Raw genomic sequence first — 17,273 nt, 5'->3', positions numbered from 1 at the left:
ATGTTGGTAAATGTAAATCAGAGTTCATAAATCTTTTTAATGGGTTTAATTTTTTTTATTTTTAGACCGATTATATGTTTTGGAATTGAAAATAAAAATATGGTTACTAAAGTTTCTAGAATGTATGTGAGGGTTTTTTTAAGATGAAAACAAATAGAAATTTAGGTTATGAGATCAAAAATCATGTTGATGATAAAAAAAAAAAGAAGAAGAAGACATGTTTTGTTGAAAGAAATAAAAATACATAAATAAAAAATGATGATTTTGACTAAAGAAATTTTTTTTTTCTCTAGAGTTTTAATCCTTTCACAGTTTTTCTTTTTAATAATTTATCAGTTTATTATTCATTATCTTTTCATTTATTAATTAACTAGTTCTATGATAATAAAAAACTTCTACAATGCCCAAAATTTCTTTTCTATTAAAAATTAATTTTGAATCCTGCCTGGACAGTTTTTCAAGGTAATTAGCATCAACGTTTTAATATCCTTTCCTATTTTCTACGCTCGACCGACCATGCACAGCCTTGCAGATGTCAAACCACTATATTACATAATAAATCAACTTTCAAAAGCGTGGGATGTATGAAGGAGACTGCTGTAAAATGTTAGAACTCTGTTAAAATAAGTGCAGAACTTGGATGCAGAACGTCATCCAATCAATGAGTGATGGTAAAATTCTATGTTTTTACATGATGAGGTGATAGGGCAAAAATAAAAAAGGGAGGACAGCCCCAGGCCAAGCGACTCCAACTACAAGAAAAATTGCATTTGACAATACAAAGGATTTTATGAATCCTGAATCATCTCTGAACCAGCAAGATTCAGCAACTACATCAAGTCATCTTACATAAAGGAGATTGTTAATATGTACATATCATGCACTTAAAGTGCTGTCAGGAATTTTGGGCATCTCGTTGATAGGGCATAATCAACCTTGCAGCTCTGCTATCTCGCAAGACTCTAATTACCGATGCCTGTCTCAAACAAATTGCTGAGGGCATAAGCTATGTCCCATGGGCACAGAATGATAATCCATATATCATCTTGAATTAATCCTCGGAGGCACTAGAGGTTGGCCTTTGCCTGCATTGTAGGACCTTTTGCTTTGCAAACTTCGTGGAGGAACAACACCTTCGGAATATCGTCCACCATCTAGGTCCTGGAGTGACTGGACATCTGATGCTGTAGATTTTTTGGAATTCTGGAGCGGTTTCCCCTCTTTTCCCAATCCTTTATCTTTTTCTAGATTTTGAAAAGAAGGTATTTCTGAACCCCGGCTCTTCTCCAGGTTTTGATCTGGACCTCGGCCCTTGTCCATATTCTGGATTTCATTTGCAATCTGGCTACGGCGTTCCTTCAGAAAGTTGAGTCGGGTAGTCAATCTTGTCAATGCAGAAGTGGTGGAATTCACTCCCTATTGGGCACACAGTTGTGGCAAGTAGCATGAATACATCTCATATAATATTTACTTTTATGAAATAACATGCTTTAAGCCATCTTGGCCACGTGAAATTTGCACTCACTTTCATAGTTTCAACAGAAAACAAAGAGCTTTTTATTCCACAAGATTCGGAAGTCCATCCTTCCTAAACATATTACCCATCCTACCCAACCAAGGCAATAATTTGATTTGGCATAGAGTACCCTATTTCCCCAGCACAACTAGAAAGTTCAGCCTACCTCACTCCTTGTACTGGACCTCTTGAAATTGGTTGAAGAAACGAGCCTGGAGTTGCCACTATGTGCTGAATCCAGCTGCTGGGTTTCAGTCCCATCCATACACGTATCCTGCCATAAGAAACCTCCCATAGTTGACTTCCTTTATATATTTTTTCACAATCTACTAACACGATCTCAATATATATATATAATCAATGCAATCAAGGAGGATAAATTGGAAGGGCTGAAGGTCAAGTTGTCCATTAGGCATGGAGAAGCTGCCTTTATATATTTTTTCACAATCTACTAACACGATCTCAATATATATATATATATATATATATAAACCCTCTTCCAGCAGCCTTGACAACTTGATCAGGATTCTCTAACAGCTGAAGAAATTTGTTATTATAGTTTCAAAAAATTAAGCCAAGAAAAAACCGAGAAAAACATGAAAAAAAAATAATAAGAGGCATTAATATAATGGCACATGTCGGTTCATTAGGGTTTTAAAGGTAAACTCAGTAATTTTATAATCCAAGAAAAAACCTAGGAAAACATGAAAAAAAAAATAATAAAAGAGGCATTAATATAATGGCACATGTCGGTTCATTAGGGTTTTATAGGTAAACTCAGTAATTTTATAATCCTGTTTGTCTATTCCTACTTGGAGAGACAAATTGACCTCTACCGTTCATACATGAGACTGGATTGAAAAGTATAAAAGATGTTTGGGCAAGCAAAATTTTACTGGGACGCGAAAGAATTAATAGGCCAAAGTAACATAATAAGATAGATCGAGCCACATGCTGCAAGTGCATACCTTGCTTGCAGGACGTCTAAATGAAGTACCAGTAGCTTCAGCATCCTTCTGTTCATTCCTGAAACAATACAATATTAACCACAGCACCATGACACACCACATCCATTCAGTTTCTTTTTATTACGTACAAGCATCATTTTGTGATTGTCCAGTCCTCCCCCAAAAAAGAAAGAAAGAAGGGAAAGGTTTTTCTTTTAAATGAGGGCTTCTCATATACTTCATCTGTTTGAAGCACAAGAGGCTTTGTAAACAAATGTCTAAACACCACTCAAACATGGGGTATGAAAAGCAAAAAAAAAAAAAAAAAAACAAGTTACCATTTGGCTTCATGCAACGAAGCATTCATGGGCTGATTGATCAAACCATGCATAGAACCAGAGTGTTGCTCATGCTGTTGATTAAACTGTGCACCTGCATCAATGACCTTCCACTTCAAATTGGCAACATTTGCATCTGCTTGAGTTATTTCCTCAAGACCTGCCCTTATCTGTAGCACAATAATAAAATTAAGAACTCAATGCTACAATCAAGAACAATTATACAAGTTAATGAAGAGGTGAACTAACATTTTCATCAATTGTTACTGGAACTTGCAAGGGTCCTTTAGAAGTGTTAAGTTCTGCTTCTAGAACTTTTCTCTTATCTCTCTCCTTTTGCAGCTGTTCCTGTAGTCTTGCCACCTGTAAATACAGTGAATGCCCACAGTTCAAAAACCCTAGGAAACAACCAATCAATCTAGTATTTGTAAGAAGGGAAAGGCATAGTCATCGCATCACAATGTTGTAAGGGAAGAAAATGATAAATAAAAACCATGCAATAGCAATCATTTTATGGCAATCTTGAATTCCCCAAAGTAAAGGTTTCAAATAGCTTCCCCCTACACCGCCAAACAAAGAAAACTTCCCGGCACCTTCATGTAAAACTATCTTGAAAAGAACTCAGGTATCTATTCCCCCTCTCCCAGCTCCATCCAACCCAACAGGAAGAAATAAAGAGAGAAATTAAAATTAAGGAGAAAAACAATCACAGCATGCTTCACACACAAGCAAAATATTTAACAAAATCAATGACACTATTTCAGACATGGAATGTGTTAGTGAAATAAAAGCATATTTTTCATCACTTTTATCAGTATAAAAGGAATATAACAACCACTGCACTAAACTCTCGAACCCTTAACATGAATCTCTGCTTGTCCAGGTCATGTAAACATCCTTGGAAGAATCATCAGGAAAGGGAAGGAACTGAGGGAAAGTAACAACAGAAAGGAAATGGAACATACATCTTGCTGGAGAGCTTGACGATGCTCGTGCAAAGCCTTCTTTCGTTTTTCCAACTTGGCTTGCAGAATGGCATTACCTTTGATCTATGAAGGAAAATACAGCAAATTATTGAAGTGAAAAAAGAACTCATGAAACTCCATGTACTGACATGATGAGGTGTTATTTCAAGCCCCACCTCTTCAGAAATTCTATTTTGCAACTCAATTCTACTTGCCTCCAGCTTCTGGATTTCAACACTAAACAGTCAAAAAGTCAGATGATCAGCATGGCTAGAGATGATAAAAAACATTCCATGACACAGAAAGATTTGATGTGAATTCCAAAAGCAAGAACGAAACTTAACATGCCATGTTATGAAAGTTGCAGCAGCATTTAATCCATAAATAAGATGAATGGATCGTTCTATGGATAAAGCTATCTTCAGCATAATAAAAATCATGGGAGCTAGACATCACAAAGATGTCACTAACCTGAATATTTTTCAATGAGTAAGAAACAAAGCGTTAATAGCAGGAAAGTGCACACCAAGCATTGACTAATTGAATTGACAGGAGATAAACTTTAAAGTACAAAAATTAGGGTGACACTGAAGTTTCGCCATTTGTTTTGTGAGTGTATTTATGTAAGAATATTCGTGCTATAAATCTTTTACCATTAAAGTACAGAAAATGAGAAGGAAGAGCTGGATCTAAGTTAGAGAGTTCCGAAGCATGACATTCAAATCTTCACTGTGCACCAAAATTAAAGTCAGCATAGGAACTGATTGACAAGAATCGACAACAACCTCCTGACACTAGGAATTCCTAATTCCAACCAATCTTCCAGATGAATGGAGGTAATAACCGGGGTTTCAATTTTTCTAGTGCTAGATGGAGCCTTCAATTTCAAACCCAAAGTTCTCCTAATTACTAGATAAAATATTTCATCAGTGTATCAATTAGAGTTCACTTCCTCATAATTTGTAGACATCTATTTGATCCAACTAACATACTACGGTAATTGTCCTCTTTAATTCAGACATACAGAAAGTGACCACTGACAATAAAAAACTTTTCTTTTGTAATGGATATTTTGCTAGAACTAAACTTCATATATATTAGAGTTATTTCCTCAGAATTTGGTGATATCTATTTAATCCAGTTAAGATAAAATGGTAATTGTGGTTTTTAGTTCAGACATACAGAAAGTGACAGCTGGTTGTATAAAGGCTTGCTTTTGTAATTGATATTTTAGACACGCATAAATACTTGGGTAGCTAGCACCTACTGCATTTTTTAAACACGCATAAATACTTGGGTAGCTAGCACCTACTGCATTGTTTAAACTGACAAATGGTTGTGTCCACCACATTCCACATTTATCCCTTATGCCTATAGCCACAAGCAAAGAGTATAACAAGTGGAAAAAAACCCACCTACAGTGGTAATGCCAAGAATGTTGTGCATACGTTTGATGAAACAAAGATGCAAAAAGAATGCTTTTGTAAACAGAACCATGATCCATACAGACGAGATATATACTTACTCATCCTCAATAGGGTAATCAATGGATTCCATGGAAAGGTTCTTCTTGGCCTGAATTCATGCCAAAGGGGATTAAAAAAATATAATTAGTGATGCTTATATTGCACAAACATGCCCTCTTTGAGATAAGATAATGATTGACTGTGTGATGTTAGATGCCCTTTGGCAAGCGAAATCATTTAGTCACAAAGACTTTTGGGGGAGCATGACTGAAGGAAATGGCAAGCCAAATCATAGATCTATAAAACATGCACTCACAGATGTACGTCCCCAAACAGTTGGACGCTTTCCACGCACAGGTCCATTTGATATAGTTGAAGGTTTTTTAGCATCTGGGGATGCCTTGTGATCAGCATTCTTATTCTTGAAACTTGTTTCGGTAGAAACATCTACAGACAGGTCATCTGACTTATCTGACAGCATTGCCAAACTGTTGTTACTTTGATCTGGAATATCCTCCCTCTTTTCTACGTTATCATGTCGATGTGATGAGGTTTGAACTGGACTTGATGACAACTTTTGTTCAACTTTCAAATCATTGTCTGCTTCAGGTTCAGGGGACTTGGAACCAGAATTACAATCATTACTGCCCTGCATCTTTAAGGCATACAGAATAAGAATAGTTTTTGCTCTTAAATTTCAAATGAACGACCAAAAATAAAAAGAAACTAAGTCAATAATGGGGCAAAGGCATAGCAGATGACAGCACAAGAAGCATTTCAAATTATAAAGAGGCATGAGTGGAGAACAAAATATTAGACTTTGGCCTGTAATTCCATTGAAAAGAACTCCAGAGTTAAAATTGCAGAATAGATCCATAGTTTTGCAGTAAATTTAATAATTGCAAGGTTTAAACAAGATCATCATTTTGTACAAAAAATGCAGGTTAAAGTCCAGTGGATGGACCTCATAGTCAGACAGATCATCTTCGCCAGATTCACCACTCTGAGTGCAGGTTCCACTTGATGCATTGTCATGATCTTCATCTGTATATACATTAGATTCTTCCGTTGCATCATCTACATAAGACTCATCATCATCAGTTACCTCCTCATCCTCACTTCTACATTCATCTGAGTCAGAGTACAGTCCTGGAGACATGGAACCTTCCTGTGGACACAGAGCAAATTCAAGAAAGCATTAAAACAAAAACTGGTGCCAGAAGAAGTAAACACTATAAAATGGAGAAAGCATGGCCAAGACATTCAGCTTTGAATTTACTATACCATAAAATAATATTTAACAACAGCCTCTATGACCTATCATTTTCTGTTCTGTTGTGCTATAAAGTTCCCATATCATTTGAAGCTTTATGCTATTCTTGTTCTTATTCCTCAAGTGAAACAGGGTGAAATTCTGGGGTAGTTTCTGGTAAAACTGATGGTAGGGATGATAAGGATACCAAGGCATCCATAACCAGAACTGCAAAGCAGTTAATGAAACAATCCTTTAACTTGTGTTGTGCATCAAATAATTGTTGGTCACTTCATTAGACTCCAGAGTAAACAGAAAGTGTTTTGAACCTAGTTAATATGCAGCTCTAAACCTGATCAGGAAGAAGAGATTCCTAATTTAAACATCCAGTGTCTGTATTACACAAAGCCATACTGTACTTGAGTTAAAACAACAACAGAGACTTGCAGCTTACACTGAATATTTTTTCATACTCTTCCAATAATGTTATAACAATGGCTTGTGCATGATTAGCTGCAGCAGCTGCTTTCAGAAGCTGGATGGAACCATCACCACCCACATTAAAATTGGATTCAATTTCACAGTCACCGGCCAGAAGGGGACGAAGAAGTAAGGGAGCCATACAAGCAGCCACAGCAGATGTGCTCATTCGGTTTGCAGCTTTGTGAGAGGCCACAGTTTGCATCATTAAAAGAATTCTGAACAAAAAAGGGAAATGAAGCAAAGTGCTACAAAACAATGCAAGAAGTGCAGAGCAGATGGGTAACATTCAGTCCTCCGGTCAGAAAGACAATAGGTAAGGAAAACACAAACAAGATAGTTTGATGCTCCAAATCAACAAGACTAAAAAAAAGTTCAGTCAACAAATCTCATTTATATTCTGTTACATCATCAAATCCTAATAATCCTTTTTACCAAGTGTCAAATTCCAACATTCAATTCAAAAGTACGAGAGAATCATCTACCTCTGCAATAAGCGACGATTTGGCTCTGGGAACGTTTCGCATATTGCAACCCGCATGGCATTTACCCTACTCCCACGATCAGTTCCTAAACATTATTATATCATCAAAAAATGCAAAATCAGAAACCTAATGAATTATGGAGTGCTAAAAAAATTTTATGGTACAAGAAAAAAATGTTGAACATAATTCAACGGAATGATTACCATTAAATTTTCAAATTTCATCATTTACAGCATATCTACAGATACTTAAAGATGCCAGGGAATTGGGAAAAGACTCGATCTTTGACCCAAGTCAGTAACATAGCCATTAATCCACAAAATTGTTTATTAACCTTAAAGCAGACCAGTTTATTAATGACAAACAGAAAATAAAGCTTCTAATGGATTTCAAACTGCATCTACCAGTCACCATCATTACCAATATTAACATTCAGGCATAAAATTTCTTCTGAAGTGGAACAAGAAAACCCATTTGTTAAAAAAACATAACCAGATTAATGAAGTGATAAACATAAAGGAAACTAAATAATCAACACTTGCAACGTGCATACCTAGAGCATGTACATGCAAAAGATAGTACTGACAACTAGGAAAGTACATGGTTGGAATAAAATTGGAATATATATGCTCATGCTTTACACATGTATACTTGTTTTCCAATTAATTCATCAGACAAGCAACGTCACGGTACCTTTTAGTTTTCAAAAACTCTACAAACATGGTAACGGAAAAACAATTTGTGGAGCAAGCTGTGTAATTGGATGTAAAGATTGTGAGTGATGAATTTTATATGAAAGATAATGGTTGGGCATTAACACAATATTTAATGCACTCGTCCAGTATAAATTTTGTAACTATAGCATAAGGCAGCACAGGAACAGATGAATATAATAAAGCACACAATTCAGGAACAGACTTACGACATGCTTCTAGCAGTGCATTGCAGCATGATGTGGGGACTGGAGATGATGGCAACTCTCGAAGGAAATACTGTCATATTGCAAGGACATTAAACAAAGAACATAAAGATTGCTTGTGAAATTCACAGGAATCAAAACTTTATTGCAGCAGGAAAGAGAAACACCTTGACACAATCAGCAATGACATGTGCATCCTCCTTCGGAGAGAACTCAGTTTTTCCTAAGGCACACCAAAAACCATTATTTTGAGTAACTCTAAAAATGAAAACATAACTAAGAAACATCAATGCAACTGGTTTCCTAGTCTATACTGCTTTACTAGTAAAGAGGGTCTCAATTCTTATATTTTCTTGACAATTTGATTTTTTGTGAGCAACTGTTAAATATGAAGTCAAAGAAATGGATATCTTAGCTTTAAAACTGTGTTTGTGCTAGAATGTGAAAAATTAGAAAAGACAACCATGCGGACCTGAATTTCATAGTAAATAAAAAGTACAGAGGTTTACTGAGGACAAAATATATCTTAATAAACTAACCCTGTTCAAATTCCTTAATTCGATGCTCAACATCATCAACATCTGCAGCTTGCCGCAAGATGCCTTCCACCTTTATTCCTGTTAACCAATTTCAGTCAGTCAGATTTGGACAAGTTCGAAAAAACAAAAATATCAGTACATATTTAAACCAAAAATTGAAGAAGACTTCCAAACTCTAAAACTAATGTAGATTAACAGAAGTTCTATATAGGAGACCATTATTAAGGTAAACAGTTCGAGAAGAAAAGCAAAAATGAAGAATGTATTGATCCATGTTAAATATTTCTTTTGTTATTTGTGTGGGAGAGAGAGAGTAGAAGAGATATTATATTTGTCTAAGATAGGGCATTTCAAAGTCATAATAGCCTATAACACTTGAAAAAGGTATTCTTTAGTCGCTCTACAACTAACAAATCATGTGTATGTCTTATGAGACAGTTTAAAAGCAGATAACCCAGGAAAGTACTTACAACTTGCAAAGCAAGCTATTTTTTCCATTTTTGGTCCTGCTTATGGGATATCCAGTGACCTAGAGACCGCCACCATTATATATGATGGGAAAATACTGTGATATCCAGTGACCTAGAGACCACCACCATTATATATGATGGGAAAATACTGTTCATGAAGGGGCACTGAGAAACATAAGAGCTGAGATTTGGAAAAGGCACATTTCAACCAGTCAGCCAGAACAGAAATTCCCTCATTCATTACAGTGCTCATAGCTAATTAAAGTTGACGTGGAGAACTTTCTTCATTATTCTAGTCATAATAATAATGTTTATTGCATTAAACTGTTAATGATTAATAGTTAAGGATTTTAGATTTTGAGGAGTTTAAGAAAATCCATGATGCAGTTTAGTAATTCAAACATAACTTTTAATACAATTGTTGGATTGAGCTGCAATTTTTAAAGAAAAATTTGACAGCCATGTTTCATATGAGGTTAAAATTTCATGATGATCAAATATTGAAAAGGCCTTCAAATAAGTAAGTTTTTGTGCAGAATTGTCTTTATTTTCTTTGTTGTATTTTGATTTTTTTTTTTCTATTTAGATTAAGACTTTTAATTTAATTAGTATTTTACTATTTAGTAATCCTAATGCTAGATGGATTTTATTAATTAGGTAAATTTTAATTAGGAATTCTTTCCTATAAAGGATTTTAGGTCTAGAACTTCTATAAATAAGGATGTTTTATAATGAGAAGATTTAAACTATCATTCAGATTTTATAAAATATCAGACGTTATTCTCTAAATTTCTCTACAGCTTAGTTCTGTAATCTTATGGTTTAAGAACCCTAGCTTTTATCAATGTTATAGTCATGTCAATCAATATCAAAGTAGGTTAACCTCTATAATGGATAGAAATGGTAGCAACTCATTCTGCAATACAGGAATGGAAGGCCTTTAGGACACTATGTGAGCTCAGAAGTAGAAACTAGATCTTTTGGAACAAAGGTTTGATTGATTGGAGCAAATCATAGCATAGCTTGGCTAAGGAAAGATGCAAATAGGGATCATTAAAAGAAAGGGAACTGCATAGAGACTTACCTCAGGGCACATCTAACTTAGACCTATTCCTGAATTCAATGAAAATCCTTTCTATGATGGAAGATTTTTGAAGAAAAGATTTATTAACTGGTTGAAAAACTTGGAAGCTTTTTTAGAAGTAATTGACATGGAGAACTTTCTTCATTATCTTGACATAATAATGTTTTATTGCATTATTTCATTAATAGTTAAGGTTTTTAGGTTTTGGGGAGTTTAAGAAGACTCTAAGACATAGTTTGGTAAATCAAGCATGACTTTTAATTCAACTGTTGAATCGAGTTGTAATTTTGACAGATTATTCTAAAGGCCCATTAAACAATGTTGTCACAAGGCACCTGAGCACTCGCTTAAGCGTTGGAGGTGAGGCAAGGCAAGGCCGAGGCGCCTTTCTTAGCCTAAAGTGATGGAGTTTGAAGAGGTGTTGTCCAGGCAAGCACCTGAAGAAAATTATCTAACACTAACACTGAGGATTGGTTTGAAGAGGCGTCTCTTTGATTTCTGCTTTTTTAAAAAAAAGGACTTATGTTTTGTCTTGTTTGTCTCTTTTTTTGGGTCTTATACAAGAAAAAATTTAAGGGTAGTTTTGTAAAAAACATATATTAGGGTTAAAAAAAGAGAGAGAAGACGTGAAAGTTGAAACAAGAACAAAAACAAACATGAAACACCACCAGAAAAGAAGAGAAAGAAGAGTCAAAAGTGAAGATTGAAGAACAATAGTGGCATTCCTTTAACTTTTTTTTCTCTTGTTATTTCATCTTTTTGTTTCTTAATTTCTCTCTTCTTCAATTTTTTTCTCTCTCCATGTTATTCATTTTCTCTCTTCTGTTATGCTGCCAAAATTTCTACTAAGTTATATCATTTATAATATTGTACATGTAATTTTTTATATCATAAAGGTTGAGTGTTTTGGTTCATTCGTGCAAGCACCGAGAGATGCACCTAGCACCTCGAGTATTTTCCAAGCTTGGCACTTTTTAGCATCTTTCTCCTTTGACAACTCTACCGCTAAAATTTTATAGTGATCAAGGATTAGAGAGGTCTTCAAATAAGAGACGGAAGTTACTATGCAGGACTGTCTTTATTTATTGCAGAATTGTCTTTATTTACCTTGTTGTATTTAAATTCTTTTTTCTATTTAGATTATGACTTCTAATTTAATAAGCATTTTACTAGTTGGAAATCCTAACCCTAGTTAGACATTCTATTAGTTAGATAAGTTTTAATTAGGAATTAGTTACTATAAAGAATTTTAGGTCCAGAACTAATCTAAATAGAGATATGTAGTTTCTTTTGAGAAGAATCAGATTATCATTCAGATTTTATAAAATACTAGTGATTATTCTCTAAATTTATCTAAGTTTAATTCTGTAACCGCTTGAGAGCCCTTTATCCACCTTATACTCTGCATCAGAAGTCCCTATTACAACACTCCACAAGAAAGCACGGGGTAAAGTATAGATGGTAGTCAGACCCTTTCTTTACAGTTGCACCAGAAAATGGGCAGGCTATGCCATATCCATATTCATATGCACATGTAAATTAGTTCACCATAAATAAAACAAACATCTTTAAATCACATCCATAAGCATATGCAAATTAATTCACTATTGGTAAGGTAAACAATCATATCCTCGTGTACCATAGAAGAAAAAAACAGGAACTATGCTGTACTAGGTATTGCCACTAATCTCTCTCAACTCTCAACCTCAAGATAAGGGAATTCATTGATGAAGTAGGAAAAGAAAGTAATTCAGAGATGTGGACAAGGAAAAGGAAATAATGACAGTAATGGAAAAGGAAACCCACCATGGTCTTCTATAAACCTTAAAGCCTTCTCCAGAAAAGATGGAGATCCATCAACATCTTCTAAAGCAAGTAAAATTGGTCTGCCAATGACCAGGGATTTTACTGGCTGCTTATCCTTCACTACAGGGAAAACAGTCAAATGTCAGAAGGAACTGAAAAATGAAGACAAAGTTTCTGACACTGTTCTAAAGAACTACAACGAATGAACACAAAATATTGATGTCAACTGAAAAGGATGTATACTAACACTGTTCCAAGGAACCATCAGTTCCATCAGCCTGATCATTCTGGAAGAAACCATTTTGCCCCATCACAAGAGAAGCACTTGGTGCCTGTGCCAGGGCATTCTCAAGAGCAGTCTTCCATTCATATAAATCTTCAGAAGATTCGGCCTGTGGCATCAATTCAAAGAAACCACAAATATGATATCAAGATTGCAAAAAGAGACCAAAACAGAACACAGAACAGAGCACCCAATTCTCACTGAAGCCATAGGACTTTCAAGTTGAGAAAAGATATAGGTTACATCCACTGTGGAAAAATAAGGATGCTCAGGATGAGGTAGTAGAGGGATGGATAGAGCTTATAAAAGGCATTGGAATTATGACCTTGTAACCTAGGGACATCTGATAAAATTACAATTGTGACCTAAAGAAATGACTGATCAAACCTGCTTGTGTTTTGAGATCATGTGTGGTGAAATAGCTTGATGCATTCTCAAATTAATAGTGAAAAAAGAATGAATAATTAAATGCAAAATAAGCTAGACACTAAGCTGGAGAGCTTGAACTTGTTCTTTGCCAAGTCACAGCCCAGCTCAAGCTCTGACCAAGCTAATACTCTTAAGCTTAACTCTTTTGCAGCCTGGAGAAATTATACGTGAAAAATATGCAAAAATGCAAGCAAAAGAAATGTCAAAGGGGACTGCAACGAAGCAAGAAAAATGAAAAATCACCTTGAGAGTGAATGCCCGTCCATCCCGGCCATCAGGAAAGAGAACAGTCAAGAGCTTTTTCTCTGCTTTGACAACCACACTATAAAATTCCAAAAGAAGTATTACAAAGTTAGTATATTACTTCCGGTTGTGAACAACAATGAGAAGACAGCCAGATTAACAATGTCTAATTTGAAAAAGCAAGCCAACCTGCCTGAATTGTTGAGGTCAATACCACCGAGGGTCAGGTTCACTTCACTCCCTTTTTGAGGAATAGCACTCTGACAAAGTAAAAAATACAGAGTTACATGGTATGCAAAGGCGCAACTATGCTGGGAGGGTGGGGGCTAAAGTTCCTTAATTGTGGTTTTTACCACCAACGCAAATTACAAGAAACAATATCTATCATACGCAAAACTACCTACCGGATCGCTCCTGAAGAAAACCAGTGATGTCCGTGTCAGAATAAACCACCTTTTTTTCCAGGATGTCCATCCAATTCCTAACAATATCAGAGAGAAACGCGTATTTAAATGCTCACGGAACAGATACTTCGTTTTCTTGATTGGATCATCAAAAAAAGTGGCATTTTTATTATCTGCAGTGATTAGCCTAATCAAGTATGTTAAGAAATGCCTCTTGGATAAAAGCAACTCCAACCCAAACTTCTCTGTCTGTGTGCATTATTAGTTCTTCCTAACGTAGATCAAAAACAAACCAACTCCTTCTGGGATTATACTAGAATCAGAAAAGGACGATCACCTTAAACACATGGCCATTACAAGTAAACAATATTTTATTATATCTCGCTAATTTGTCATTAAGCATAAGAAAAACCGTAAAGACATACATACCTTTGGATGAAATAAAAAGCGGCCCGCTCTTGAAAATCTGCAACACAGATTATTACAACAAAAGAAGCAACAGGGTCTGATCCATGAAACCAAACTACAAACTGATATGGTCTGAATAACCGACCTGATCAGTAATGTTGACGATGATCTAGTAATTGATCATCATCACTATAATCTTAATCATGTGAGAAATAACAGCGTGAAAAAAAGGAAAGAAAAATCACCGCATTGCCACCGTGAAAACGCAGATTTTCAAGCTGTCCTGGTGCTGGAGGAGGAGGTGGAGGCGGAGGACCGCCATCTCCCTTCATAGCATCATACAAATAAGTACGTCATTTTAAATCACATTGTGAACCAGAAAATGAAAGAACGCAAGAATAATTTCGTAAATATACATACCTTAGAAGACTCTGTATTTTTGTTGGTAGTCATCACTTACTCATCCAAGAATCACGAAATCACATAATGTACCTTGTTATCAATTAAATGAACAAGGAAAGGAAAAGGATACAAGATGTGGAGGAGCGAGAGAGAGAAGAAGAAGGGAGCGTGAAGAAGGGAGCAGGGATCTTTCGTCGCCCACGGTGCTGTGATGGTGGCGAAGCTGATTTCTTTTTCTTTTCCTTTTTTTTTCTCTCGCGATTTTTTTTGGGAATAGATGAAAAAAACCCAACGGAAACGCGGTGGTCACGCAAAAAGGGAGGAGGTCCAAGAGAAAGAAAGCGAGTGGACCTCTTAGGATGCTCCGCTTGTACACGTCACCCCTATTATTCTCACCCTCTCTTTCATCGAAACGTGCTGGAGGGAAATTATGGAAAATCGGAAAGGACATGATCACCCTCTTTGATCTTTTATTATTATACTTTGGATTTTTTTAATGTGACTGTCTGGTTTCTTACAAGGAAATTCATCCTTTGTTTATTAATTAAGAAATATTTTAAAAGACGTGGGAAAAGTTTCGTTCAGCAAGAAATAAATTATTATGAATTGTTATAGTAATTTTTTTTTTATGATAGACAGTTATGTATATTGAGATTATGTGTAATATTATGATAGTGGTAATTTTTTGAAGTATATTTTATTTAAAAATAAATTAAAATAATATTTTTTATTATTTTTTAAAATTTATTTTTAACATCAAAATAATTTAAAAAATTAATTTATTAAAAATTAATATTTTCAACCCAATAACAAATACATCCTGAAAAAGCCAGAGAAGAGCAGTCGCCCCTCCTATCATTTTTTTCCCCATGAGATATATGTGTTAGTATATGCTTCAAAATCTTAATTATCTAATATTTGTTTACGAGTGCCTGTTAAAAAGAATATTGATAATACTTGCAATCTTACCGCATATTTTATAAAATAATAAAGAATGCATTTGAGATGTCAACGAAAGTATTTTGAATACTACGAAATTATGAATTGCAAAACTTATGAATTTCTGACTTATGCCAGTGATTTGCATATTTAATCAATAAATTATTTCAAACATGATTTTTAGTATATTCTGTTTTTATAATTGTTTTCTAAAATATTTTTATTTATAAATATATTAAAATAATATTTTTAACGTATCAAAATAATCTTAAAATATTAAAACAATATAAATTTAAAATAAAATAAAATAAAATTTTAAATTTTTTTAAAATATTTTTAAAACAAAAAAATTTATATAATTATATAAAAAAAAAGAAAAAAAAAACCTCCACGAGATTGAAAAATGAGGGGTAATAATTAGTAGCGTTGATCTTTGTTACACAATCAGTAGCCTCCCATTTGCAGAGCAGCAACAGTCACGCCACAGGTGCAGCATGTCCCTGTTCCACCCTACTAAAAGCCTGAACCATCCATCATAGATGGCCCATTGACGAGCGAGCACCAAAGCCTAAATCACATCATTTTCATGTCACCCTTTGATTAAGGAATTTTGTCACCTTCCTCCCTTTGAAATAATTGCATGTTTGGTTTTATATTTTAGAAATGTTTAAAAAAAATAATTATTTTTATTTTTTATTTTTAAATTATTTTAATGTATTAATATCAAAAATAATTTTTAATAAAAAAATTATTTTAAAATATTTTCAAGTGAAAAATATTTTAAAAGCAACTACAACCATACTCCCGAACGGGCTCACCAATGCTCAACCACCAGTTATGTATTTTCTTTTAAAAGAAAACTAGACATGCATGGGATGCACTTTTTCAAATGGAAAGATTTTAAGTATAAATTAAAAATTTTAAATAAACAACTAATTAAATAAATAAATAAAATTATAAACGATAACTGATAACAAAATTTAAAAAATTAAGAGATAAATAAAAATCAAGATATTTGATCTCACAGCATAAGATATTTATCTAGTTGTATTTACTAAATTTATTTATTCAAATTAATTTTTTATTTAATCAAATAATAATAGAAATAAACATACATGAAAATTGATTAAATAAATGAAAACATTACTGCACATATCAGAAATATTATCTAAGAATAAATTTTTTTATTTTTAAAAATATTTTTTTATAAATATAGATGAATTTGAACAATATCTTAAAAATTTAAATACATATAAAATAATTAAAAAAGCTTTATTCAAAAAAGGTTAAATAAGAAAAATAAAAAGTCATCAAGGAGGGATATTAATTGGAACATAAATTAAAAAATTACTTAAAAAAGACATATTAAAAGAAAGTGTTGATTAAAATAAAATCAAAATTAGAGTAAAACATAAAAAAAAAAAAAAAAATGATAGTATATGTACTGCAAACATATTTAAAAAATAAAAAATAAACGACATAGGTTATATCTTCAATTAGGTTTAATAAGCTAGTTTTCATTTTAATTAGATGTTAGAAAAATAGACAACAATAGAAAACGAACATGTGAAAAAATAAGGGTCCGAGTCAACCTGAAGTAGTATGATAGATATTTAACCTAGGTAATAAAAGATGAGCCGAACCAGGTTGATCGGCAAAATATGTGGCCTAAATCATAAGATTGGAATAACATGATAGATAAGAAATTAAAAAAAAACTGCAAAGCTAATTGATTAGTACTTAAAAGTGCATTTTTATCAAGGTTTTATATTATCATTTTGCACTTGAACTATCAATAACTCCTTAACTAAAGCATGTTTTATACTAACATATCTAATAATATAAGATACCTTTAATTTATGGTAAATGTTCATTTTAAATACAGGACTATCACATAA

At 33.8% G+C, this 17,273-nt stretch overlaps 1 protein-coding gene across 3 annotated transcripts; it reads right to left on the bottom strand.

Moving 5' to 3' along the window:
• Nucleotides 1-700: 700 nt before the first annotated feature.
• LOC105117990 (rho GTPase-activating protein REN1-like) lies at nt 701-14,793 on the bottom strand. Of its 3 annotated transcripts, none has more exons than XM_011015827.1 (23): nt 14,455-14,779; nt 14,280-14,360; nt 14,056-14,092; nt 13,627-13,703; nt 13,412-13,482; nt 13,223-13,301; nt 12,515-12,659; nt 12,268-12,387; nt 8,908-8,985; nt 8,536-8,591; nt 8,372-8,441; nt 7,450-7,534; nt 6,939-7,182; nt 6,197-6,400; nt 5,549-5,887; nt 5,292-5,341; nt 3,943-4,003; nt 3,767-3,850; nt 3,051-3,164; nt 2,802-2,971; nt 2,485-2,542; nt 1,683-1,790; nt 701-1,416 (listed from the first exon to the last, which is right to left on the bottom strand). In XM_011015827.1, the coding sequence occupies exons 1-23, from the start codon at nt 14,485-14,487 to the stop codon at nt 1,042-1,044; spliced, it is 2,739 nt and encodes a 912-aa protein (XP_011014129.1). In that variant the 5' UTR covers nt 14,488-14,779; the 3' UTR covers nt 701-1,041. The 3 variants fall into 3 exon arrangements, with proteins under 3 accessions (XP_011014129.1, XP_011014130.1, XP_011014131.1); XM_011015828.1 differs by having other exon boundaries at nt 5,549-5,881; nt 14,455-14,778; XM_011015829.1 differs by lacking the exons at nt 701-1,416; nt 1,683-1,790 and having other exon boundaries at nt 2,486-2,540; nt 2,794-2,971; nt 14,455-14,793.
• Between the last annotated feature and the right edge of the window lie 2,480 nt (nt 14,794-17,273).

This window comes from Populus euphratica, unplaced genomic scaffold (genome assembly GCF_000495115.2).
Source record: "Populus euphratica unplaced genomic scaffold, PopEup_1.0 scaffold1659.1, whole genome shotgun sequence".
NCBI lineage: Eukaryota > Viridiplantae > Streptophyta > Magnoliopsida > Malpighiales > Salicaceae > Populus > Populus euphratica.
The sequence above is the reverse complement of the archived record's forward strand: the minus strand, read 5'-3'. Positions and strand labels throughout refer to the sequence as shown.

Bases quoted from the DNA above. Each gene is read 5' to 3' on its own strand.
- LOC105117990 (XM_011015827.1), bottom strand. From the start codon at position 14,487: ATGACTACCAACAAAAATACAGAGTCTTCTAAG. The intron at 13,302-13,411 runs GTTGGCTTGCTT...GGAATTTTATAG, and splicing joins GACCTCAACAATTCAGGCAG to TGTGGTTGTCAAAGCAGAGA. The intron at 5,342-5,548 runs GTGAGTGCATGT...GCATGAATTCAG, and splicing joins CTGTTTGGGGACGTACATCT to GCCAAGAAGAACCTTTCCAT.